General features: G+C 42.6%; 2 protein-coding genes across 3 annotated transcripts; both read right to left on the reverse strand.

Annotated features, from left to right (window-relative positions):
* Positions 1-6,248: 6,248 nt before the first annotated feature.
* On the reverse strand, positions 6,249-17,919 carry MIIP (migration and invasion inhibitory protein). 2 transcript variants are annotated; one of them, XM_082295725.1, is made up of 11 exons: positions 17,784-17,919; positions 12,687-12,788; positions 12,394-12,565; positions 11,387-11,857; positions 10,648-10,747; positions 10,093-10,204; positions 9,815-9,879; positions 9,254-9,383; positions 8,773-8,869; positions 7,862-7,969; positions 6,249-7,557 (listed from the first exon to the last, which is right to left on the reverse strand). In XM_082295725.1, the coding sequence occupies exons 3-11, from the start codon at positions 12,562-12,564 to the stop codon at positions 7,402-7,404; spliced, it is 1,410 nt and encodes a 469-aa protein (XP_082151851.1). In that variant the 5' UTR covers position 12,565; positions 12,687-12,788; positions 17,784-17,919; the 3' UTR covers positions 6,249-7,401. The 2 variants fall into 2 exon arrangements, with proteins under 2 accessions (XP_082151851.1, XP_082151850.1); XM_082295724.1 differs by having other exon boundaries at positions 10,648-10,750.
* On the reverse strand, positions 14,888-26,939 carry MFN2 (mitofusin 2). Its single transcript, XM_082295723.1, has 19 exons — positions 26,892-26,939; positions 26,287-26,441; positions 25,585-25,763; positions 24,763-24,898; positions 24,250-24,412; positions 23,609-23,733; positions 23,192-23,300; positions 22,992-23,099; positions 22,451-22,604; positions 22,134-22,201; positions 21,858-21,979; positions 21,411-21,537; positions 21,135-21,239; positions 20,635-20,737; positions 19,766-19,986; positions 19,478-19,627; positions 19,039-19,235; positions 18,545-18,679; positions 14,888-17,917 (listed from the first exon to the last, which is right to left on the reverse strand). The coding sequence occupies exons 3-19, from the start codon at positions 25,757-25,759 to the stop codon at positions 17,848-17,850; spliced, it is 2,268 nt and encodes a 755-aa protein (XP_082151849.1). The 5' UTR covers positions 25,760-25,763; positions 26,287-26,441; positions 26,892-26,939; the 3' UTR covers positions 14,888-17,847.
* Between the last annotated feature and the right edge of the window lie 95 nt (positions 26,940-27,034).

Below are 27,034 nucleotides of genomic sequence, written 5' to 3' on the forward strand. Positions count from 1 at the left end.
CCTTCCCCTTGAGAAACCTTCCCTTTCCTCCAGTCCCAAGACAAACTAATTCCTGTTGATGATAATCATCCTTAGGACTGCCACGCATAATTTCACTACTTTCACTGGTTACTCAGGATGGTTTTTGTTCTGATGCCTGGAAATACTTCAGTTGGTTGAAGGTGTCGTGAAGCTTCCTGATCTGCCCTAGAAGTTTGTCAAAAGTGAAGGTTAGCCACTTCAAAAAGGGCAAAGTGCCTTGAAAACCCTCTGAGGTACACAGGAAAATAATGACAATTTGAATTCTCACACCTCTGGGTTGTGTTTTCTTTGCTTCTCACCCTTATCAACAACAACAAAAGAAATGAAAAAATATTGAAAGTCAGATAAATGATTATTTTACTAAAGATCCACAGCCACCTCAGTGCCATCACAACCACCAAAGATGAGCATTCCACAGGGACCCTGTGTAAATATCTTCAACTCACAGCTGCAACATTTTAGCTACCCCAGTTTCTTTCTCCAGAATGCCATCGTATAAGCCCCAGGCATTTTCAGCACACTGCACATGGTGTATGTGACACACAGCAAATCTCTCTTCGCTCTGCTAGGGTGCTGCTCAGATTCTAAGCTCTCTTAGCTGTAGAAGCTCTCGGGGTAGGTATGCCTTATGGGTCTAGAGACAACTGAGTATTTCAATGTCAGATTATTACATTCTTGATTTTCCTAACTAAATAATAGGCTAGAAAACACCTTAATCTTCTGTAATAATATGCCATTAGGCAATCCTCCCAATTTATTAACGCAGTTTCAAATGGCATAGTAGTCAGGGCAATTGATGAGCTCTGTTTGTCTTTTTTCCCTCCCCTCTGTGTTTTTTTTCTCTGATCAGGTCCTATCCAAGCTTTTCTAGCAAAAGGACAGGCACCAACATCAGAGAGAGCCTGGAAGGTTTGAGTTACACTGCTGAAGTCAAAGTATCTGATGCAAACATTACTTATGTGAGTACAAAAATCTGTGTGTGAAAGACTTTCCCAGAACTGGCACCAGGGAGAGTTTTCTGGCCCATTTTCCAGAGAAAGTAAGACTGAAACGAGCGTACCGAGCATTTTTTATATATACATATATTAGTTCCTTTTTAATGAATGGTATTGGTAATTTTTTAAGCTGTTGGATAACTTCAATCAAATTTGTCTGAGAAGGCAATGTCATTAAGTTTTTACAGTTTTACAAGATGACTTGGATAAAGGGACACGTTGCTCGTGGACTCACTGAGGGAAAGGCTCCAGGGTGCTCCTCAGAAGAAAAAATCCACTCATACATCCAAAGTGAAACCAGGGTTCCCAGCTGCCATTCTTCCTGGAACTTCTTAATTCTTAAGTTCTTTCTTGATTGAACTAGATATTTAAAAGGATAGGAAGTGGAAAGTGCTTATTGTTGCTGCTGGCTTTTCAGAAAGGCTGTTACATGACAAAGTGTTATTACAAGTGTGTAATAAAAACAACATCAATAAAGAGGGTGGAGAGGTTGTTACACAGGACTATCACAGCCTGTATGCATTCCCAAGTGAATGCATTATTTCAGACTTTGTGTGTTTTGATTTCAAATACAACAAAAGGGGTTTTCCAAAAGAAGCCCTATCAGTAACTGGAAGAAGCACCTCCATTTTATAACAAACCCACGCTACTGTACTCTATGTGGTGGCTCTATTTCCTAGAAAATAATCCCCTATGTTAATATGAAAAAAAACCCCACAGAACAAATAGAAGCAAACAACCAACCACTGATTCTCTGATCTTCCATCGAAGGACAATGTCTGTCAGAAAAAAAAAGGGGAGGCCCCTGTGAGCATGCTGTTATTATTTATAATGTTTATTTGTTTACACATATCTGTCTCTGACGTCTGGATCACTTTTTGCTTTAGGTGTTAAACGTAGCAATGCCCTCAGACAAGCCTTCTTCACATTTTCTATTTTAACTAATTCAGAGAATGTCCTGTAAGTCAGGGGTTGTTCAAATGCCGGGAGCAAGAGAATCCAGAGACCCAACTAAGCCACGAGGGAACGTCTCCACCACGTGCCCAAAACATCCCTTCAGCTGTGTCTATTCACTGTGCTCTAACAGTAAGGGCCAAGCAAAGGAAGCAGAAACTGAATACTACAGAAGGAGCATTGGTACACATGTGCTCAAGCAAACATACTCATGATATTTTCTAATTTTGAAGTAATTGATTTTAGTCTGAGGTTGTACTTTTACCATGGCTTTTTCATGAGAAGTGTAACCTCTAAACTTCTGTCAGACAGATAAAAGAGACCATGAAATTTTAAAGGATACGTTAAAATACCTTGTCTAAAATCTGTATTTCAGTGCCTGTTAGTGTTACTATTCAGAGTAATGCCAAATTGATTTTTGCCTTTATACATTCTCTATATTCTTTACATATATATTTGTAGCTCTGTAGCCTATTATTGTATTCGTAGCTACCATTTTACCCACTCTATTAGACAGAAAGACAAAATAAATTCCCTAGCAGCTCCAAGCCCTGGGGGTCCAAGGTTAGGCTCTCTGGGAGCCAAGGTTGAAACCACCTCTTCGAGACACATTTTCAGAAACAAAGTTTAGTTCCTATCTAAGAGGGTGAAGGGTTTCAGAAAAGGGTAGAACCAGGGAGGAATTACCTCATCACCTATGTCTCTAATTGGGGATTCTTGTCAGTTATGTTAATTTGCTAAACATATAAAAATTGTATCTGCTTTATGTTATGTGTGCATCTTTGGCACTTTCCATCTAGCATTTTGTGCACTGTAAGGATCCTTATAAAGGTAACCCCTTTTCATCACCTAACTGTATCTGGCTCATACTTTTAGGACCAGTGAAAAGGCATCAAGAGCATTGCAGTATGCTGACAAAAAAATCACCAAATTCTTGTTCATTAGCTGGATGAAACAACACCAGAGCTTGAAACTTCACAAGGAACCTGAGGAGCACCAAAAGCAGGGCTGGTTGAGATACATGCTGCATACCTTGGGGTACAAAATAAAAAAGAGAAGAGAAATGAAGGCATTTCCCGCAATGAAAAATACAGAGAATCTCATGGTTAAAATAAGGAAAGCAAGAAATGAAGAGAGGTAGAAAACCAAGAATAACTTTCTTGCTGCCTTTCTTGATCTATTTATGCATTTTAGCCGTTGGAGAGCTCCTGGATAGTGACATTATCCTGTGGTAACAACACACAGGATCCCGATGATTTTAGGCATTGTAAGAAAGGCCAACATACTGAACTTCTCAGGAAATCTTTCTGTAGCCCAAAGAGGACAGACAGGAGGGAGAGCAACACTGGTGCCACGGGATCTCACTGAGATACATCACACAGCCAGTCATGAGGGTTTGAACTGGCTGTAGCTGACACAGTATTTGAAATTACACATGGAAGAAGAAATAAAACCTCATTTATGCCACAGACTGGCAAAATTCTCTCCCCCTATGCCACTCTGGTACTGGTATTTATTTACTGGTACATACACTTCTCATTCTTACTATTAAATATTTGTCAATCCATTTAATTATGTCACTTCAATCCATTAAATACACTGCAGGTGCTCTTGGAAACATGATCTGAGAGCTGTCTTGATTCAGCAATTTACCTTGGTATATTTGTTCATTGTGATCAACAAGGAAGATGGTTTAAAGCTTTTGTTGCACACTTGTGAAAATGTAGCAATGGCTTAAAACTAGTTACCATCAGGAAAAAGAAAGGTTACTGTGTTAATAGCAAAGGTAACGTCTTAATTTCCAGTTACATTTTACAGGTCGTTTTACATGTAATTTAGATATATTTTATTTATTTATAGATATATTTATATTTATTTATATTTTATGGTCATTTTCATGTCATTTAGATATATTTTATGTGGATAACAAAAACTTATACCTTTGTTTTCATTACTTCAACTAGTACTACTGCCTTACATAAAGTGATAAAATAACTAATGTAACAAAAAGAAAATCTGTATAAAATGTCTTTTACTACCCCATAGTAGCTTCAAAACTAAAGTACATCTTGAGTCAGACTGAAAAATGAGAAGAGCTGACAGTGAACTCAGAGAACTCAAGAAAACTGTGGCTTCCATGAAAGAAACCAAAACCATATCACAGAATTACTATGCCCACAGGCTGGGAGAGACAGAGAGGGAGAGGGAGGGAGAGAGAAATGACCTTAGATGAGAGATCACACCATGTCTGTACTTTCTGTAATTCTGACTACAGCTCCTGGAAGAGTGGTATAGTTAGTTACACATGGTCATTTTCCATAGAAAAAGCTCTTGGTAAAGCAATTTGAAAAAGCACCAAGAGTTCCAATTCTATACATTTTAACCCCAATTGAAAATAAAAAAGTTTGGGGAAGACCTGGCCAGGTGGTTGAAACACAGAAGTGGAACTTATTAGTTCCCCACAGTGCCACAGACCTTTTGGGTAACTCATACCCTTTCTTGATACTCTGGTTTGCCTCATGTAAAAGCTGAGTTTTAATGCTTAACTAATAACAGAAGCCAGATGAGCTTTCCTTTGCGGACAAAGAATGAAATGAACAAAAGAAACTTGGGAAATATTAAATAATTTTTGTGAAAGAATCAAATGGGAAGATTTTCAGTATGCAGTTTTTCCAAAGACTGTAAAATTTATTGTCTTTGACTAGCTGAGCATCTCAGCCCTAACTCAGCCCTAACAATTTCGGGTGTTGTATTCCTCCTTCTGGAAGTTTTGCTCTGCAGAAACTAACAGAAGGGAGAAAAACAAGTCCTTACTTTTGGTCAGCCATTATCCGGGGAGCTGGTGAAATCGAGGGGCTTGACTCCAAAGAGAAGTAATAGAACTTCTCTTGTGTTTTCAAATTTAAGAAACTCTGAAAACAAATTCTTATGGGCTTTGAAAACACAAGTTCCAAAGAGGTGAAACCCCCCAAAATCAAAGTTTGCAAATGATTCAAAAAGCAAGTTCAAGCCACATGCAGCTGTTTCACCTGGGAGTTCTGGGGACAGTCACTGCTTGATGTGCTGATAACAAAACAGAACGCATAAATCAGCACTACATTCATTCAAAACTCTTGATATTAATTCTTACAATGTACTGACAACAAGAAACACCTGATCCTGAGACATCACAAAAACTACCTTAACAAGAGAAGGGGAACAAACACTAAAGGCCATCTAACACTGGTACTGAGAAGTAGGTGGGAGCTGTGTTTTAACAGCCGAACTACATTGCTCTGTTCAAACCAATCACAAATGCATCATTTACTGCATCTAATTTGTCTAATTAAGCAAAGCTGGATTTCCCATCTCATGAATCAGTATTATATACATGCAATACAGTCAGAAAGAGGAACTAAACCACCATCTTTACCACCAAAATATCAGACAGAAGAGAACTGACACGAGCACACACAGAGCCAGCCATTAACAGGATAAACAGCTGCCGAGACTAAACCAGCATTGTTCCTAAGTGCTAGAAATGGTAAAAAATACAAATCCAGGTCAAGCCTACCGCCAGGAATAGCAGACAAGCTATCCCAGAATTCTGTGCCTACACAATCAAGTCCAGTGCTTGTATTATTTTGAGGCTTAGGAAACCCTTGGCCTCAAAACATTTGTGTGTTGCTAATCCACAATCCTGACAACCCACACACACCACCCCCATTCTCTGTTGTCCCTGGAAATGTAGATCCCAGCACTGGCTCCAGCACAGAGTCCACTGTCCAAGTGCAGAAGCAGCTTTAACAGTGGCTGAAATGCAAGTTTTCAAGCAGTAAGTAGGTGTGTTCCTTTACAATGTGCCCCCCAGTGACATCTCAGTCCCCTCTCCTGCATGGAAGGGTGTGTGTGTTATCCGGGACTGTGTAACATGCTGCAGGACAAAGCCACTGTGCAAAACCTTGTTATTACAGTGCAAAACATTCCTGTATCCACACTCAAAATGCTCCTCACAGCACGTGGCTGAAAGGCCACCTGGGCAGGTCTGGACTTACACTACTCCAGATGCCATGCAGTGGAGAGGTGGGGAGGGGACATGAATTTAAAAGAGAAGCTCCACAAACAGGAGCATTTTCAGTCTGTTTGAGCTTGCAAATGAAGGCAGGACCACACAGGCCAGAACCAACACAAAAAGAGACAAACTTCAGTGAGCAGGGGCAGCATCACCAACAGGCTTGCTGTAATTTATTTCAGGATAAATTAAGGAAAGGTTTATGATGTCTTAAGTTTTGGGTTTGAAGGCAAGGGAGTAAAAATGTTGAATTTGCCCTGTTTGGTATAATATAATATAATATAGTCACTGGATTAGTTTATTTTAAAATTAGTATTTCCAGTAATGGAAATTATGTGACCAAAACCACTCACTTTACCCTACAGATACATAACCCACAGCTAAAGTCAAGCTAAAAGTAATGCTTTTCATTTTTCATTCCAAGTCTTACATTAAGATTTCATAAACTTGCAATATTCCTGTCCTTGTCTAAAAAAGTTTATTCACGCATTTGATTCAATAAATAATGTATTTGATATACAAGTAACAGTGAATGCCAAGAAGCTGCACAAACCAAATTCATTCTCTCAAGTTAGCTCCCAGAAATATGTGCGAGGCAGGAATTTCTGTTTCAGAAAATTCAAAGCAAAATAAAACATCCGTTTTATTGTTTTCAGACAGGGAAAAGAATATCAGTCTATAAAGTTCAAACAAATCACACTATGTGAAGTATTTTTGGTTTGGTACAATTTAAAAATTCTAAAATGCTTATTTGGTTTATCTCCAGAAAACTTGGAAAAGCAGAGGCAAGCAAAATTTGCAAACATTTTAAGGCATTATCTAGCTCATTGACTAATAAAATCTCATTTTACTTAAACATGTTTTTTCACATTCAAAGTTACTCTGATGTAATAAACTCTGTAGCTACACACATTGCACTGAGAATAAACTGTATTTTTAAAATTTTTACTGAATTATTGAGGAACTCAGGTTTAAGGCACTAGAAAATTAAATGTCATGTTTTATTTGGAAATAAACATATTTGTGTCACTCCACTGAGCCAGGCCCTTCACAGGCCAATTCCTCACCCTGGCATTCAGAGTTAACGCTAAACTGCTGGTTACTCAGTTGAGGTGCAGATGCATTACTGATCCTGGATACATGCCTTTATCCAGCCCTAGCTGGGACAGCTCATGCAGCCACTCAGAAGTAGCTGTAAATGGCAAAAAAACCACAAAGTGAACATAGTGGACTGTACAAACTCAGATCTGTATATTGGTTGCTCACATATGCGCATGACTATGAAAATTGGGGAAAATCTGTCCAAAGATTTATTTTTATCCAAATTGCTTTGTTTCTGAGTTGTTTCCACGTGCTGTGCCCATCCCTTCCCCAGAGCAATCAAGTCAATAGTCCAGAGTGTTGAGGGAGTGGCGTCTGAACTGAGAGCTGCTCTCTGGTGTCCCGGTTTGCTCTGCTAAACCTCAGGTGTGCCAAGTGAGGCAGATGCAGAAACTTATCAGTTCTGGCTTCTCCTGACATTCTGGACACTAAGTCCTGGAATCCAAATAAAGAGGATATTAATCAAAGAATGCCAAAGTGACTTTTCCCATTTTGATGAAGACTAGCGAGCTGAACAGGCTTTTGCCTGTTATTCAGCTCCATTTGCTTTTTTGTCTCTGTGCACACCAGTCAGCAGAAGGAAAACATTTCCCAGTAGTGACAAGGAGATAAGGAGATACTCTTCCAGGCATTTTCATTTGCTCAGTTTTCAATAATCATCACACCCTTTAGAGATGGGGCCACAATTTCAATCTGTGCAATTCCCAGCATCTCCTGGCACTCTGGAGGCTGTTCTTACCAGGCAAGGATAGGGAGAAGGCTTCTCTTCCAGTGAGGCTCGCAGATCCAAACTGCTGAGCAGGGGGTTGCTGGAAGGGACCATATTTTCCCAGCCAGCCAGGCAATGCTGTGAAAAAAGATGGGAATGCTTTACCCTTTTTTATCTATTGTGGCCTGTTATTATTTAGAACTAACTTCTGCAAAGGGAGGTTTAAGTGAGTAATTAATTTATTATTTTTTGAGGAGTTTTATATGACTAACAGGAAATAAATGAAATCTCAAATAAAGGAGAATTACACTGTTGTCCCCTCTTCCACCTTTCTAAACTGATCTCCCGCTTTGTGAACTCAAGCACCCGACCTCTCTGAACCTGTCTCAACTGACTCATCCAGTTCCCTAAACCTCAAAACTAAGCTTCCTCCCACCTCTTCCCTGGAAATCTCTAGGCCTGGGCTAGGTTAGATTAGCAATACTGCCTGCAGCATTGACTACTGGCTGGAATACAGAACCAGCAACACAATAGCAGTTTTAAATCCACCCTTGCCACTACTGATTTTGTGAATACTTCATGGACCCTTGCCTTTCAGACTCCTTAACATCTGTGGAAACAAACACAGGCACTCTTAGCTATGGTTCATCGTGTTGAGAAGCCAATGCCTGAAACAAGTCAGCCAAATCTGCCCCAGAAGGATACAGCTCCACATGGCATTCTCTTCTGTGCAGTGTAAAGCACTGGAAATGTCATACACTTTATGCCACTCACACAAAGGCACAAACTCAGAACACACCAAAGGATGTTCTGGCTATCTCACTGATGCATTTCAAAAATTTTAGTGGAAACTGCCAGGGGAGTCCCAGATTCTCGTTCCTTCTTGCTACAAAGCAAGGCCCAGCCTGGGCCACGCCATCAACAGGAAGAGAGCAACTTACCGAAGGCAGTGCTAGATTGTCTGCCAGCTCAAAGCTCCTCCTGCGATGGGCTTTGTACTTGTAGGCTGGCAAAAGGGCGGATCTGGGAATGCTGACCCTGGAACCACACAAGGAAAGTAAGTGCCTACACCTCTGCCAAGGCACAGGGAATCTCTGCATGCCTTCCCATTCAGAATCCAAGGATCTAACCCCAAAGTGAACCAAGTGAACAAGTTCTGGATTAGGACAGTAGACATTTTACATGTACATTCAGATTCTGGACCAAATTCAGACAAAACCTGCATTTCTCATTGATTGCAAGACTGTTTCTGCTTATAGAAAAGATCAGTAAAGAGTTTTTAAGCAAGAGATACCTCTGCCTTGAAAAAAGCAACCTTCTACAGAGCTGTTATGATGCTCTTTTCTCCTTCACCTGATCAGCTTTTTCTTCCCTATTGTTTCCTTGAGTTCTGCATATTACAAAGCAGTAATTCTTATTTACCTGACATAAGTTGGCTCTTCCAGTGTCCCCGGGGGCTGGTGGGTATGTGGGATCTTACACACAGGGCAGGCAGATTCTGAATCCACGGGGATGGTGAAGAGGCGCTGGTTTAATCTGTAACAGTAAACACCTGCACGGAGCAACAAACCTTCATTGTAGTTCTTGTTTGTCACAAGGTCCCTGAACCCAGTCAAAAAAGCTGTGTTCTACCACAGTGCCACACCTGCATTCTATAAAAAGAGCTGCTTTTCCTGAAATATCTTATACATTTCCTGTCCCCAAGTAAGTTCCTAAAAAGCAAGAACAAAACTTCAGCCTCTTTAATTTAAAAACAGAACATTATCCAATTACAAGAAACCCTGACAAATTAAAGTAACACTGAGAGAGGATCCCTAGAAGACTCAACCATCTTTGGAGTAGGAAGTTGAATCTGGTTGAAAAGCTGCAGCTGAAAATAATACATTCTTGCTTGTCTTGCACGATGCGGTGCTCAGGATGACAGGTAAAGACTGCTCAGTTGTTTATTCACAGAAATTGCATTAGGAAAAAATATGATCTTACACTTATGGGAACCAGTTATCAAATCCAGTTCTTGTTCAGGACCTGTGCAATCCAGAGCCTTGGGTCTAAAGAAATGCACAAGAAAATCAGTTAGTAACAGAGGGGCTGGCCCTCTGAACAGCACTGCTTTTTCCAAGCACACATGACCGGCAGGTAAATAAAGGCCCTCAAAGCCATGCTTGCAATGTCCTGCTCCAATCAGACTATTGCTCTTATTACTACAGGGATTACTAAGGGATTGAACATTGCTGCTTCAGCCCTTCCCCATTGCCACTTACTCCAGCTGCTGCTGATGAATACAGGTTTCTCTGTTGGCCTGTCGGAACTCCTGCAGCTCAGCAAAGTATTGCTCAGATTTTTCTGTTACTGAAGACTTTGTATCAAGGAGCCCTGAGAACACCAAGGAAAGAGAAAAGTTCAGTGATTTACAAAATTTGGGAAAGTACCAAAGCAAGCCTCACAAGAAACAGTCAAAACAAAATAACGATAATGAGAAGGGCAGAACATCATGTCAAGCCAGAGATTTACTGTGTGGTTTGGGTCCCTTATTGCATTCATTCATTCCATGTATTTGGTATCCCTTCTGACCCCACTTGGCTTTGCCATTTGCTGCCTGGATTCCCATACCGCTGCTACTTCACCACTGCAGGTAAGCACAGGTCACCTCTGGTCTGGAGAGAGGCCTCTGACAAAGCTGCAGGCCTTTTGCTGGGACCTGCTCTGTTGATCCTAGGACAGCAGTTCCATCACACCTCAAAAGGATCATAAACTGTGTTTTAACTCTTAATATCACCACATCACACTGAAAGCTTTGCTTCAGAGTTAGGATTCACCTGCAATCCAGTCATAGCCCAGGAAAGGACGGGCAGACCAGCTGCTCACAGGTACGGCATCTTCTTCAGGGTCAGGCTGAAAAGTCACATGACGAGCTTCCTTCTGAAAGAAAACAATTCATAAAGACTTTCTAATCATCTGGCAGGACATTCAAAGCTACAGCTGAGGAGACAACTGGCAGCTGTTCAGATGAGACAGCTGTGGCTTAGTTTGAGACTGGATTCTATCTATGCTTCTACCAGTAATTTGCTCATCAGCCCTTTTATCTTCTCAATAAATACAACAGAAAGAGGAGGCAGGGGACTTCCCCACATAAGGCAGGATTTTTCAGAGCTTTAAACAAAATGCTGAGCTGCGTTGCACATCCCCAGAGATCAGGCAACCTCCGCTGCCTTGGAGGATGATCACAGCCAGGGCCTGCCCTTCCACCTATGGAGACAAACTGTGCAACAGCAGCACTGCACCTGCCTGTTCTCCCTCAGCATGTGGATGACATATGCAAGAGACAGGGAACCTCACAGTGAAGTATTACGGATTTCTGGTCTTTCAGTTCACTGGCTAAGGAAAGCAGGGCCTGAACAAACTGCAAACAGCCCCTGGCTGCTACAGCTGAGAACAGTTCTGACTCCAACTTCCAATTTACACAGTGGGAACAGGGCAGGTAACATTCTCCTGGCCCTTTCTCCTCAACATTCTGTTGACTTAGGAAAATAAGAAAAGCATTTGTTTAACATTTACCTTCAACTCTTTGGACCGAGATGTCAGCAAGACTGATTTAGGGATACGGGGCTCTCTGATGACCACATCCTGCTCACTGGTCTCTTTATTTTGCACTCTGCTCAGTGATGGCTCCGGATGACTTTTCTCATGGGGACCATGCATCAGAGTGGACTGTCTTCTGTTCTCTCCCCGTCCCAGGAAGAAGGATTCTTTCTCTGGACTTCCTCGAGCATGGCCATCCCCATGCGCTGTGGAGATTTCTCTGCCACACATAATGATTGCAGACACTGGCGTAACATTCTTCTCTTTCCCAGGAAATCTGGAATTGAAACCCACTCCTTCCTCTGTCTTTGCTTGTTGTTGCTGTACCCCTCTGTCACTGCTGCTGTGTTTAAGAGATGAACTGAGGGCTGGGCCAACTCTGGGTTCCACAGACACCATTATTCTGGGGTCAGCTGTAGACTTCACTGCATTGACCTGATTTTCCTTCTGTAAGGACAGAGACTCTCTTAATACATAGCATCAGTCAGGCTACAAATACCTTTATAAGAACATTTCACTCACTAAATCAACCTCTCATTCTAGTCTGTTCACTCCTTTAAATTCCTGCAGAGGAAAAAGAAAAATCCTTATGTTTTGGAGAGGGTAAGAAAGAGATCCACTTCCAGCTAAATGCAGCTTTTCCCGGTTTGAGGAACCACTGAACTTTCAGCCCTTGTGCTTAGAAGAAACAAAAGGATTTTGTTCCACAATGTTCATTCCTATCTTCAATGAAGAAACTTGCCTTTCTTAGGCAGGAACTGATCTCCAAACCCTTGGCCAGGAGAACAGATTGAGACCACAGGATAAACAATCACCAAAGGGCAGCTACTTTTCTAATAGACTCCATATTCCCCATTCCTCTTTCTAAGAGCTCTTTTATGTCCATACGTCTCCTTGACCAACCCACACCATAGGCAGAGCTGCTATCTGTCATATAAGGCCCATTTGCTTCCCTGAATTTCTAGCACAGACACCACACATACCCCTCTCCTGGGCGAGGGGACACATCTGTCAGCAGCTATGCTGCTATGAAGGGATGCTGGAAGGAGTTGCTTGCTGGGAAGTCCTTTTCTGATCTCCTCCTGCTTCATTCTGAGCGTTTGTAGAAGGTCCTGGTTGGTCTGGCGCAGCCTCTTCAGGAGCTCTAAGTCCATCCTACAAAAACATTTTAATGTAAAACTAGAGGAAGAGTGAACTACATAAATTCACCACATTAAGTGAAGAAGCAGACAAAGGTGAAACCACTTTCAGGGGACTTTTCCTAAAAATTACTTACAGCTGTTGAAATGTTGATTCTTGCTCCTGAGAAATCAGCCACTCTCAAAACTCCTTATGCTCAGAACCAGCAACACTAGATGTTTCTCTCCCCTTGGATATACTGTCAAATATTTTGCAATCAGAAACTGGGAGCTGATTTAACAGAGACAAGAAACACTGACAAAGGAAACAGTAAACACGAAAAATTCACATCAAAAAGCTAAATAAGAGACATTTGGTTCAGAAGCTGTTATTTAGGACATACTTATGCAATTCTGCTGTAATGTTCTTTTCAAGCATTGAAAATTATATTGTGATAACACTAGGATGCTCGTAAGTTCAAAATATTAATATGAATATATTGCCTATATCCAGAAGAAATTCTTAGTCAAAACTGTCCTCCATGTTCCCCAGGCAGGAAGGCTCCAAAAGGCTCAACTATGACTCAGGACTACAGTTCAGGCAATCCCAATCCCACGAATGAATTAAATTAAATCTCACAAAGGGATGCCCTTTTATTAGAAAAGGGGAGTGAAAAGGAGTTAATAAACAGAAAATGGATGAAGCGTAGCTTGACTGAAAGGCTGTCACACTGTTCAACATCTTTACAACATCACAAGCTCCTCTAAATTTGCAGAAAGTGGATTTTTAAATAAGACAGCAGCAAACCCTAAACCCAAACTCCCACATTGCTTTTGACTAGACTGATAAATTATGTTCTCAAGAAAACTATGCGTTTCTCTGGGACCTTTTGTTCCAAAGGATCCCCAAAACCTTCTGCAAAACTCATCTGATTTGTCTTTGTGTCTGCTACCTTGGCAACTAGACATGAGGAATCCAATGCACATGTGGTACAACAGCAGTGGGAGGAATCGAGAGCAGAGCTAACAATCAACAAACTACAACATACCTCTTTGCTACAAAAAATAAGGGAGAGGTGCACTACAGAACAGAAAATAGAAATATCAGTCTTGAGGCACTAAACTAGAGACAATTAGAAAAAACCCCAGTAGTTCTCACAGCCTTCACAGGACAAAGCTAATAGAGCATCTTCTCATTTCTTGCTCATCAGAAAGCAAATACTCTAAAAATAACATCAGTCAAGGGACTTTCTGGAAGGGTTTTACCAGATGAAGTCCATGCTTGGCATAATCTACAAGTCCTTCATGCTCAACCCCGGGGGCTCAGGTTTACTAAACTGCTCTAATTTGAAACCTTTGTGAAAAGGAGCTTCGCCTCCCGCGGTTAGAGATAAACAACGGCTGTCTCGGGAGCTGAGAACTCTCCTCCCTGCGAGGAAGTTGTTCAACACTCCGCGCTGCTTCTGCACAGACGCGCTGGTTCGGTCCTCCCATGGCCACGAGGAAGGGGAGAGAGCCCGAGCATTGTAAAATTCCCCTTTCCTCTCCAAGAGGCCGGTCCGGCAGCCGGCAGAGAACGGTGAACCCTACCCTTCCTCGCAGTGCGGGGAGCCCATGAGCCTCGCCAGGCCCTACGGCTCCGGGGCCGTGGCGTTCAAAGTCCCCGCGCCGGCCCCGCGTTTCCCGGCCCACCTGCACCGCCCCCACCGCTCTCGCCGGGAGCCGGGGGATGCCCGCGCCGCTCCGGGAGCCGGGGGATGCCCGCCGCGCTCCAGCCGCCGCCGGGATTCCCCCCCGCGGCCCCGGCGCGGCCGTTCGAGCACGCGGTCCCGCCCCGCGGCTCCCGGCATGCGCGGGGCCCGGCCCGGCCCGGCCGCGGGCTGCAGGAGGCGGGGGGAGCCACTCGGGACAGAGCCCTGGCAGGACCCTGCCCCCAGCGCTCCGTGTCGGTAGGGTCACGTACCCCCAGTACCCCTATAGCCCAAAGGGAGCTGTTTTGAAAACTTGTCACGGGAAATCTGCCCTTTTCTAATACGCCCGATGTAACTTACCAGCTGAGGATACTGACCCACCACAGTTTCAGGCCACCAACTCAGTAGTTGCTCACTATTACTTCCTAAAATATTCTCAAGAAATCATTGATTCAATACTGACAATTCTGGTGCAACTAAAACTTTCTATCAGACAAGTCAGTATCATTGGTCTCTTGGTCAATTTTCAAAGTAAGAACAACAGAAAAAGGTCGCTAGTGTCAAACATGCAATTCAGTACCACAAAGCAGCAAAGCTATACGTACTGACGTCAGCTGATATACTTACACTGGAAGACTGTATCACAACATGCAGGACACATCAGGAGAAGCGTTTTTCCAATTAATTTTTATTTTTGTTTCCATTGTTTACAGCACTGTTACAGGACTAACTCATGCAAATTTATCACTTTAAATACAGCAGAGAGAAAACTCACTGGTAAGAGTATTTTGAAGAGCTCCATCAACATAATGCAACAGGAAAAGTAAGTAGCAGCTATAAGATAAAAGTGCATTTAGCTGACCTTCTTTAATGGGAGTTTGGGGAAGACCGGTATTGGAATTACCTGTTTTAAGGATTAGTACAGCATTCTTTATGAAAATCAGAAGAGAACAAACTCCTCGTGATAGTGCTCCACCACTCTCAGTTAAAGTAGTACAGCTATAATTTGTTTCAGAGGAATCCAGCTTGTAAGCCTGTCTGTTAAAAGTTTGATTCTCGATCAGTTGGGCTTCCAGGGACAAGGGTTACACATCCTTACCCACACATCTTAGCAGCTTTGCTTCTGAAAAACTTCAAGTGGTTCTTTCCCCTGTTCTGTAGGTTAGGTTTCAGCTCTGCAGTGAGAATGCCGACAGCACCAGGGCCTGAGCAGGGTCAGACACACACACACAGCAAGCAGCAAGACCCTGGGTTCTAAGAACCAATAAATCTCTTTTCCCTTCACAGATAAGACACTGGCTTAAAGATCAGCTCATTTATCAGATTTCCCCTTTAAGGTCCACTGAAGAGATGCTAACACTACCTCTTCAAAAGCAAGGTCAGCATTTCAAGTAGTCATGAGCTACTGAGCAGTAGTACATCATCCTCTGCCTCGACCTGAAATTGATGATATCCTCGTGTATTAGGGATGTGCTTAATATTTTAACTCAGTAGAACACAACATAGCTTATTATAACTGTGTATGTTACAGCTTGAGAGACTAAAGATTCAAATTTATTTAACTAAGACCTGCAGCAGAGTAAGAGTAGATGATTCCACTTACTCCAATATACTTCACTACAAGCCCAGAGTACACACTTCCAGAAGGCAAGGACTCAAATTTCTTTCTTGCTCATTTTCAGATTTGATCAAATCTATATTCACATCCTGGTGGCTGCCTGAGGAACCCAATCAAGGTCAAAACTTCTGATGAAAACAGCTTTTCAGTTTGAGCTGGAGTCAAAGCAGTCTACTGGAAGGGAAAGGTTTGTCTCCTTTCTGCATTCTGAAGACGTAAGAGCCTCACCGCCAGCTCCTACACAATCAAGATACTTCAAGTCTTTCTGCAAATCTCACAACAGCCTTACCTAAGAAGTACTTACTGACATTTCACTATTTTTACTCCCTCAAGTATCAGGCCGTTTCTTTCTGGAACTCCCATGATATGAAAAACATGGGACTTGTCACAGGCACATATATTCACACCTGAGCATGAATGAGAAATCCTAAAGCCATTTTCAAGGGAAAAGTCTCTTTGCCAATAAGAAAGCACCCCACTGCTCAGTAGTTCTGAACTCAGCTGGGACCTGCTCGAAGACAGCCCATATTCTATGCGTGTGATGCTAAAGAGATTTAGGTTGTCACTAATCTCAGAACTACAGGATCTGATTCTGGATTCCTCAGACATTTTGAAGGCAACAGAAAGATTATAACCAACACAAGGCAAAATACTGACTCACAAAGAGGAAAAGAAGCTTGCAGTAGAGGAACTTAATCCTACTCCTAAAATCAGTGAGAATTTCTTCTCTATCAATTCCAACAGGAAGAGACTCAAGTCCTTACAATTCCCAAGTATATTCCAAATTCAAAACTGTATCAGGGCAAAACTCAACAATTAATTTCATGTATTTGCAAATAAAGAATGTCTTCAAAAAAACTAAGTTGCTTTAACCCATTCTTGCCCTGGCATGAACTACAAGCGCCACAACTGCCCCCACCCCAGAGGAGCTGTACTTGCCAGCATGTTCTGATACTTTTAACAGAAAAGAAACATATGAAATCCTATTGCTGCCCAGACCGTAACATCCTGTGGGAACTCTACATGAAGCAAAATCTCTTACAGCGTGTAATCCACATGCTGTTCTTGTGGCCAAATAGTGGTAATGGAATTCCACAGGCCTGCTTCCAGGAACACAGCTCTGCTTTTCCAAAGAAAACCCACATTCATCAACTAAGCTCATAATGCAGTACGTTACGTTGTGTCAACTGGCTTCTCTTTCCTAGTTTCCTTCCTCAACAAGCTGCCAAATTATCAGCACTATCTCCTTCACAGGAACTAGTTCTGTCTTTGCAAACTATTTGTCCATGACAGGAAATGGGCCAGACTGTGTTATTAAACAGCTCTTAAGAGAAAGAAACTAACTTCAAACTCACTAAGCTTACCAAAGCAAAATCTTAATCCCTCTTGCCCTGGAAGAGAACTGGGTTTTGTTCACAGGTTTAAGCATACTGAGAGCAATAAACCTTTTTATGAAGGGACATTGTGATTCCCTGTTATGTTCTAGAATAATGGAATATTAACCTAGGAGACAGGCCTGTGTGGGCTATAAATGCTTTGTGAAACCACCATCATGTCTGCGTGCATAGGATCTGTATTTAGTCAAACAGCTGCTTGTCACACATAAACCAACCTGGGGCTTGGAAGTCAAAAGTTCTGTCTTTATGAAGTAAAACAAATGACTCCATAAAGATGTGTCAGAATAACTTTTAACCTAATAAACATTTGCTTGATTGCTTTAAATTTGTTTAAAGCAAAATGAAGTGCAGTAAAAGCCTCCTGTAAATGTATAAAGCACACTCTCCTCCCGAAGTAGCCTGGTCTCACAAGGAAAAAGAAGAGTTATTAACAACTAGTGTTTAGAGGTGGGACACAGAACAGGGAAGCAGAATCCTACTGTTCACACAGCAACTGGAAACACAGCAATAGGCTCTTGCTCATTCCCTTTAGGGAATTCCATCACCCACCATATTCTCTGCAGTAATTAAGAGAGCACTGAAGGGAAACTGTTGTTTTTCTCTTCTTCCCACACTATCTGCTTTGCTGCAGGTACTGATGTGTGAACATGTTGAGCTCGCTGTCAAGCCAACCTGCTTTGTTCCTGCAAGGACAGGAAGTTTTGTTAAGTGAATGAAACAGCTCTTCTCAAGCCAGTCAGGAAGAAGCGCAACTAAACAGAGTACACAGCAAGGCACGGAGTGCCAGAGGTTCATTCCAAAAGGCTACTGCCATTCCTTGCAGATCAAGAATGCTTGCCTGCTGTCAGTCCCTAAGCTTTGAGGTTCAGAGATCCTGGACACAACTTCACATTGGTCTTACTGTGTAGGTAAGGAATGTTTGAAAAAGTCTTCCCAACAGCCTTTGCAGGGTAAAGAAAGCAGCAGACAACTTGGTAGAAAGGTGAAAGCAAGACTTTTTGCATAATTTTATAAGGGCCTGAAGGAGTTTGTAGGAGTGGAAGACTGTTATGTTTTGATAAATGCAAAGGAACTGGTAATGCCAAACAAATAAAAAACAGGAAGAAAAAGGTGCTTTGTGAGACAGAAGCTTTAAATGACTGTGAACAGTCCATGGGGAAGTACCTAGTGAAAGAGAACATGACTTGGTAGGGAAAAGTGCTGACGTCTGCACATCAAGTGCTATGACAAAGATAGGATGAACTACAGCTCATATGAACATCCTGGGGCAATCACATGAAAAACAATTGTATGGAATAATCAAATCTCACCTGAGCAGTTTTGCTTTGCTCTGCAGTGAATCCAAAACTTCAATTTTTTTATTCATGGCAGAAATTTCTTGCTCAAGATTCTCCCGTGTGACATCCACTTGCTGACACAAATGAGCAAATGTTCCAGCAAGCTCTCTATGAAACAAGAGTTCAATATGATGGAAAGTAAGATCAAGCAGCACATTCAAGGAATAAATCCCTTTGATGTATAGGGATGATGGTATTGCGACTCAGACATTCATCTTCCAACTTCTGCCCAAGAATATGTCAGAGCATTTTGTTTTGAGACATGGAAGTACATTAAGATTAATGCATAACAGCACCCAAACACTACATATTCAAAATAAGAGCAATATTATTTTAAAACGTGTCATTACATTTTTTTTAAATCTGGAATTCAGCATGAAGTTATCTTTTTTAACAAGGAATAGCATCAAAAAAACCCTGAAACAACAGAATTTCCATAAGGTGTTAGCTGAATATATGGAACTCACTGCTGGACTTGGTGGCTGCAGTTCGAGCCTGTGTAGCTGACGATGAGCTGCAGTTTCTCCCCAGCGTACTCCACAAACTGCCGCTTGAAAGCTCTCTCCTTCGCTTTGGTGGTCCAGGTGAGGCGCTCGTACACATAGAGCAGCCCATAAAGGCCAAAAGAGAGAGCAATCAGTCTCCAACCCACAGCCTTCCAGACCTAAAGAAGCGCAACGAAAAACAAATTACACAATCATAATCTTGGACTGATGCTCACTCCCAACAATGGTGCACAGAGCATTGCAAAATCAGCTCACTGTTTATACTCAAATCGAAGATCAAAGGAGAAAATAGGTCACTATCTGTGAATAGCAAATATCTACAGGATTCAGCAGTGCAAGTGCTTTTTACGTCAGTGCTCCAACTTAAGTTATAAAAATGCTGCCTAGAATGCACACATACCACACCACCAACCACGATGATCCCCATGGAAGTTCGGGATGTTAAAGAGGCCAGTCCAGTCACCATGGACACCATGAGTTCTTCCTGGGTCATAGAGCCCTGAGGCAAAGGAGGCAGACTGGGATTTGCTGGTGTTAAAGGGCGCTGAACCTAATTAGAAAAGCAGGAGCAAAACAAAACCAAAGGAGAGAATAAGAAGAGGCGAACTATTGCTCTTCCCACCAAAGGAACTTCAGCAGCCACTGAAATAACGAATATCTATCCCAACCACTCAATGAGGTATACTACCTGGTCATTATAGCCCATCAAGGCCCGACGACCATTCTTTGGTCCCAAAAATCTGTTCACCAGCATTGTCCATCCAAGAGAGAAATGGAATTCTATGTCCTCCTGGAAGTCGGCACAAAGCTTGTCACAGTTCAGATCATAGCTGAGCATGAAGCACTGACGGGGAATTAACATGTCTATCTGGCCCCGCACAGAGACTGGGAGGAGGGGTTTTAAACCATCTACACAGAAAACAAAACCATGCAAAAACATTTATTGAGTTCACAAGAATTAACTGGTCTTGTATTCCATAATCAGGGTGCTTATGGCTAGTTTCATCCTCCACAGTTAGTCTCCTTAGTATGTTTAATTTCATAAGCAAGCATATTGCAAAGTAAGAGATACATCATCAATTACAATTCAATTCTTGGTTCTTCAGATCAACTCAGAAGGAAATCTTTCCAAGGATCCTCCAAAATCCTCACAGATAGCTGGTGAAGTTTACAGATTAGCAAGACCTTGGAAAACAAAATCTGAAACCCAGTTCTACAAGTCTTTAGGCACCATAGTCCCATTAAATCCAATATTTAGACAGGCACCTAGTTACTAGTCATTTGTATTTCATTAGGATTTGGTGTGAGAATCTCTCAAATTTCCAAAGCCACAGTTCCTCTCTATCATGAGGATTATGCTGCGACTGTACATATTCCTTAGGAAATCAGACTCAGAACCAGTCCTCTGCACAACAGCATGACTCATCAAGATGGAAACTAAGATGGTGCCAGCTGCACATCAGCCATTGGATTAATGAGAAACCCAGAACATCTACCTAGTTATTTTGCATTGCAATTCAAGAGAAGAAGAAGGGCAATATTGCCTGTGGAACTGACCTATCATTTCTTGCTGCATTGTCTGCAGGGAAGTTGTGATTGCACTGGAGCAACGATCTGACATGTTACGACCCAGGCCCTCCTCGATGTGTTTATGCAGCTCCTGACAAACAAAGAAAAGTTATTAAGATTAAATAAGTATGGCTAAGATGCAGGCTGAAGGTGCTGGAGCTTGCTAGTTAAAAAGACCCTCACAGAACAGGAGCACATAATCTGTCTGCCCAGTGTTATAACATTAATTTCATACTTCCACCCATTTTTCAGTTAAGGGGATGAAAAGGCAAATCAAAAAAACCTCACATGGACTCTTTAGTTCAGGAGAAGTTCTGTTCAATCTATATAATGTGATATATAATGTGTATCAATTTATTACTGATATTATTTAAAAAATTAAAGCTTTAGCTCATATCCTAGTTGGAAGATTGTTAAACATCTCAATGAGCTGGCATTACTCAGAGCTAAAACAGGTCTCTTAAATTGCTTAAGCAAACATCACTTACACTCTTGTACACTTTAAGAACTACTTGAGATGGATGGAAGTCTGCTTGGTATTCATCTACCAACACTGAGAGCCGTCTGATTTCTTCTGCCATGGCATTTGACACCTAGAGAAACAGCACAGGAGAGAAAATAGAGCTTCTGAAAGCATTTCTCCTCTTCCCATCTGTAATTCCCACATTTCTAGTACTTCAAAGCTTTGTCAGCACTGCGCATTTTCCTAACCATGCTGGTAGCTGTTTCAGACAATCCACTTTTCTGCAGACACTCCTCCTTACCTGCCTCTCCACCTCTTCTGTGATTTGTTTGATTTTCCGCTTGTAGTCCTGAGTAAGGAGCTCCAGCTGTTTATCAATAAAACCTAGACGATCCTGTCGTTCCTCTCGCATTTCCAGACAGTAAACTCTGGTGAAAAAAAACCCTGTCTATCAATATGCCAGATATATGCATTTTTCATCTATAAATATATTTGAATTCCAGAAATAAGACAGAGTTTCCTGCCCAGTAACAAAACATGTCAATATCTGCAACACATTACACAATCATGGCACAGGACAAAAAAAAGGTCCTTTTCCCAATACTTCCATAATTCACTAGAAGCAAGACCACCAGTATGTGTCCTTTCTGCTCCCAAACACACTGTATTCTGTTTTGCATTTCAAATGCTCGTGTTCCCTTACAGCTCTCCCAGAATACAAACTTCAGCACCACACATCAGCTCTCACCGCTGTTCCTGGGCAGCAACATGCACAGAGTCCATGATGAGACGAACATCTTCCGCAATCTGCTTAGCTCTCACCGTATGCTGCTCAAATTTTGTTTTTACTGCTGACTGTGAGATACATTCCTGTATACAAAAGGCAGCCCAAGATTAGCAGCAGGCAGGAGCATACTAACACAACTTCTCCTTCCTGTATGATCTATTTCTAAAATGGGGCCCCGCAAGTGCCAGTCTTTCAGGAGCAAAATCTAACCAGAAGGTCAGCACACATAATACTCACCTCAAACCTTCTCTCGAAGCTTTGAAACTCAAGCATTCTTACTTGAAATCCATCTGCCAATGCTCCACCTGAGAGAAGGAACGCACAAAACAACCATTTAAATTTTGAGAAAGCAATCAGATGTTGGACATCAGGAATGCTCCTGCTTTACACTGAAGCCAGTGCAAAAGTGCTGCTAAATCACCCCTTCTGTTTTGATTGCCTTATTAATAATTTGGCCTACCCTAATTTTATACATTTTTTGAAACAAGATATTCTCTATTTTCTTCTCTATAAGTAATTTCTACTAATAAGTAGTTTCTGCTAGCTTTCCTCACCTCCTTCTGGCATTCCTTGAGCCCTCTGAATCCTGGCATTTAGCACTTCTTTTGCAGACACAAAGAAAATTCGATCCCCTGCCTGGGCTCGATCCACCACACCGAGCTCATCCACCAGGAAACTGGTACACCGCTCCATGTGCTGCCGGCGCACCTGAGGGATAACCAGGATAAACACATGCAGTTAAGTCCACTTTTTCCATCTTTTAAAGATTAGACCAGGCACCCAGATGCCCTCTGCTGGTCTAAGCTACCAAAAAAGCATTAAAAAAAGATGTCCTATTTTATGGAATTTTCCAGAGGTTATCTAAAGTGATCTAACTTCAAAGGGTCCCTGTGAGACTCTTGATTTCCTGCTCAGAAATTTCAAGAGCTGTATCCTCATCACTAGTCTATGCTCCCTCTAGTCTCTACCCTAAGGTGATAAAAATCCAACCTGTAAAACAATCACACATAGCACTGACTGTATCCCCAAGGACCAGAGTCAAAACAGACTCCATAATATCCATGCAAAGAGAAGTCGTTTAAACGCATCACAAACCTCTTCCATATATTCTGGTTCAGAGGCAGAGGCATCCCAACGGTTATTTAAAATAAATATATTGGGTCGAGATAGACGTTCATTCACCTTGTGAAAGAACTGCTTCTCCTAAGGAAAATGAAACAAAACCCCTTTACATTAATACGTCAAATATTTTTAACATTTAGCCAAATTTATTGAACAAGTGGACTTGCACATACAGTTTGCATCAATGTTGATTCAGAATTTGCCACCAGGACAAATACGTCAGCATCGAGACAGAATTTGTCAATCCAGCTGTCCAGCTCTGTGGTTACATCAATTCCAGGGCTAGCAATAAAGAGAAATTAGATATTACTGTGCTGTGAATACAGCAAAAACAGAATTTAAAAAGTTATTAAGAGCTTTTCAGAGCATTAACTTCCCATGTCTGAGCTACACTGCCCTGAGGTGGCAGAGTATAGGCTAAAAGGAAGTAATGACCAAGAAAATCACACTGTTAATTACAGTAAGGGACTTTGGTCACTGTCTTAGATTAGAAAAGGGTCAATTTCCTTGAGGTTTGTTAAATATATATTTGAAAACATTTCCGTAATTAGTCTGTGATAAGCAGGAAAGGAAAGAAAGCTATTTCTCACCTGTCCATCAGCACCAGGTCATCCTTTAAGAGAGAACATTTGGAATTGGGCCACATTACACTGACTAGGCTGCCAGCATTCAGATCTTCATCCTGATGAAGGGCATGAGCCAGCTGGTTTACTGTCTATGAAAAGATGGAAATAACATTTCCTGTATGCCAAGAACCACTAACACAATTATCCTCCCTTCAAGGTTGTCCAGAGACAATTTAAGATAAAGCCAAAGTCCAAATTATTTCCTCTCTGGAAGGTTTTCCACATAAAACCTTCTTGAGTGTCCTAGTAAAAAGGCAACTGCTGGTGAGAGTTTATGAGAGATTTTTCTTGTCAGGAAAGGCTATTGAGGAATTATCAGGAAGTCTGTGATTCTGTCAGTCATACAAAGCTCAGAACTTCCTGAGTCACTGCACCCTGCTATCACTAATAAATACAACATATCATCTCTTTCATAAAATGAACAAGTCCCCATCCTGCAACTTGCTTCATTCCTTACTTCCTACATCTAACAAAGACTCATTCTTCATCTCCGCTCCTTTAATGATTAAAATCCTTAACTGTGAAATTTAATTTTCTTGTTTCTTCCCTTTTCTGACATTTCTGAAGAGCTCTTATCCTTAACCTTATGCTTAAGGAAATTCTACCTTAACACTCTTCTTTTCCTCTGAGCCTTCGGTCAGCAGGAAAGCCTCATGTCCATCTGTCCCTTCTACACGCAAGAAGCAATTAGTGGTGTGTCCAATTCCTGAAGGAAGAACTTTGTCCCACAGCATGGCATTTATCACAGTGCTCTTCCCATTGCTTGTCCTGCAGTCAGATTAAGGATGGTGTTTCAGGCTTCCAAGACCCAGGTGTTCTCATTTTGATATTACAAAAGCAAGTTCTCTAAAGCCAAGCTGTATCAGAGCCATTAACAATTAGGTGCCAGAGGCAGCCTGCAAAAAGACATTTCTATTTCCCTATTTTAAGAATTCTTCAAATTGAAGAATTACATGATGCAATATTTGTTTCCAATTTACAAGAGCACCTGTATCAGGGACATGCACATTACAAGCAAAAGCTAAAGCACTAGTGTTTCTATAAATATTTTTTACTGGCTGCAATACTCAAATGCTTTACTGAGTGGGGAGCATAGGCAACACAAGCACGTGACTCACCTCCCAAAAAAAGCAACTTTCATATGTCGTCTTGCCAACACTTCACTAATACCACTGACTTTTGAGAGGTAGCTTTTGACTTCCAGTACCTGCTCTTCTGTGGTGACAGGATCAAGCTCTACATTCTTGTGTGTTTCTAAAATCAAAATAGATCATGTCTCTGAATGCCAGAAGCCATCTGGGCCAGTCCTGGGTGAAACCCCTCTCCGTGGTGGCAACATACAGGACTGAACATTTATCTGTGTCCCACAGCTCACGTGGGTGATCCTGACAAAGGCAATGACACCCTGAAGCAATTCTACAACAGCATTTATCAACTGGCCTCTTTTGTGTATCTAATAACCATTCCCATTCTTGGGACTGCCTTGAACAGAACAGCCAACACTGCCAACAGTTCAGCACCCCTAGAGATAAAATCTGTCTGTGCCTTAAGCTGTTAAAGCCAATTACTGGTGTGTTACACGTCAGTAGCAATGATGTGTTCAGGCAAGAATGAAAGGATTATAGGCAAAAAAAAGCTATTGGGGCTGTGTAATTAATTAAAAATCTCCCAAACATAAAAACCAAGCATAGCTCCCTAATTAGCTCAGTTTCTTAACATGCATGAGCTTCTCATCTTCAAAATATGAGCCTGAACTCCACCCAAATTCAAAAAAAAAAATTCAGTTTTTCTTACAAACGCATAAATGGACACGCATGTATAAATAAATACAGATTTAGCAGTGCCGTTTCACTCACTGAGGGGGTTTGGTGTGTGTTTTTGGGGAAATCGTACATGGGCAGAGCACTGTTACACACTCACAGTTCAAGAACTCAGCTTACCTTCCAGGAACAAGGAGCTCTCGTTGATGTACGCAGCCAACTGTTCAAAGATACCATTGATTTTCTTCTTTGCAGTGACAAAATGTTTAAGTGGAGAAGCATTTACCTCAGCCATGTGTCTTTTATCCTTCTTCACTGCAACTATTGAGTTGGAACGAGTAAACAACAGGGACATTGCGCTACAGGGAAACATCCAGTAAAGACCAGTGTCACCAAGTGTCAACAGCTATCCAAGGGAATGTAGTGACAGCACAAGGGGGAATGGCTTTCGACTTACAGAAAGCAGGGATAGATGGGATAGTGGGAAGAAATTCTTCCCTGTGAGGCTGGGGAGGCCCTGGAACAGGTTTCACAGAGAAGCTGTGGCTGCCCCTGGATCCCTGGAAGTGTCCAAGGCCAGGTTGGACTGGACTTGATCCACCCGGTCTGGTAGAAGGTGTCCCTGCCCATGGCAGGGGGTGGAACTGGATAATCTTTAAGGTCCCTTCCAACCCAAACCATTCTGTGGTTCTGTGATCCAACCGAGCATATTTACAAGAACTAAACAAATATGCATTCTAAAAACTATCCTCTTTCTTCCACAAAGAAATTGCTCCGCTTTATACAACTCATGTATCGGAAAAAAACTCAAAACCCTTTCCTTCTCCCTTCGAATAAACAGTGATCGCTCGCAGTGATCACTCCTTCCCAGCCTCCACTTACTTTCAGGATGAGTTACGTTTTCACAAGTCAGGCATGGCCAGCTTGAGGCCCTCTCGAAGACAAATAGCAGCAGTTTTCCCTGCCTTCTCCCTCGCCCCGGCCGCACTCCGTGCCGCAGCTCCTTCAGCGATACCGAGACCAGCCGGTCTCCGCCCCTGTGGCAGAGTGACCACGGGTGAGGGCCACAGGCTACCGAGCTCCATCCAGGGCTCTGCTGCCCCGCCATCCCGGTGCCCGGAGAATGCCCCAGGCGCTGTTCCCCCGCCATCCCAGTGTGCTCCAGGGATGCTCTGGTTCCCCACCATACCGGCGCCCGGAGGGTGTGTTGGCTTGACGCTCGGGACGGACACGGACGCCGCCGCCGCCGCCACCGCCTCCCCCTCAGCCCTCAGGGGCGGGCGAAAAGGGCGGGAAGTATCCTCATCATGCCCGCCTCGCGCCCCCTCAAGACCCTGCCCCAGAGGGTCGGACACTCACCCGTCCCTGCCCTTGTCCCTGTCCCTATCCCTGCTGCTCCGGAGGCGACTCTCAGAGAGATAGGCCCGGCCTGAAGCAGCTGCCAGGTCCCCTCAGCTCGGCCCGGCCCGGCCCCGCCCGGGGCTCACCTTCACCGCCGCTCCCGCACAGCCGCCATGTCACCCGGGGGCGTCATCGCCCGGGAGTCGACAGGTGGCGTGCGTCATCGCCGTGCGCCGCGCGCGTGGCACGTTGGGAGCTGTAGGTCCGGGGCCTCATGGCGGGAGATGGC

This window comes from Coloeus monedula (genome assembly GCF_965178545.1).
Source record: "Coloeus monedula genome assembly, chromosome: 22".
NCBI lineage: Eukaryota > Metazoa > Chordata > Aves > Passeriformes > Corvidae > Coloeus > Coloeus monedula.

Coding starts and splice junctions, on each gene's coding strand:
- MIIP (XM_082295724.1), bottom strand. CDS start 12,564: ATGGACTTAGAGCTCCTGAAGAGGCTGCGCCAGACCAACCAGGACCTT. Junction 7,970..8,772: donor ACAATCTAGCACTGCCTTCG/GTAAGTTGCTCT, acceptor CTTTTTTCACAG/CATTGCCTGGCTGGCTGGGA. Junction 7,558..7,861: donor CTTCTCCCTATCCTTGCCTG/GTAAGAACAGCC, acceptor TTTGGATTCCAG/GACTTAGTGTCCAGAATGTC.
- MFN2 (XM_082295723.1), bottom strand. CDS start 25,759: ATGTCCCTGTTGTTTACTCGTTCCAACTCAATAGTTGCAGTGAAGAAG. Junction 21,240..21,410: donor CAGAAGAGGTGGAGAGGCAG/GTAAGGAGGAGT, acceptor CTGTTTCTCTAG/GTGTCAAATGCCATGGCAGA. Junction 19,236..19,477: donor TCATCGTGGTTGGTGGTGTG/GTATGTGTGCAT, acceptor GCGCTTCTTTAG/GTCTGGAAGGCTGTGGGTTG.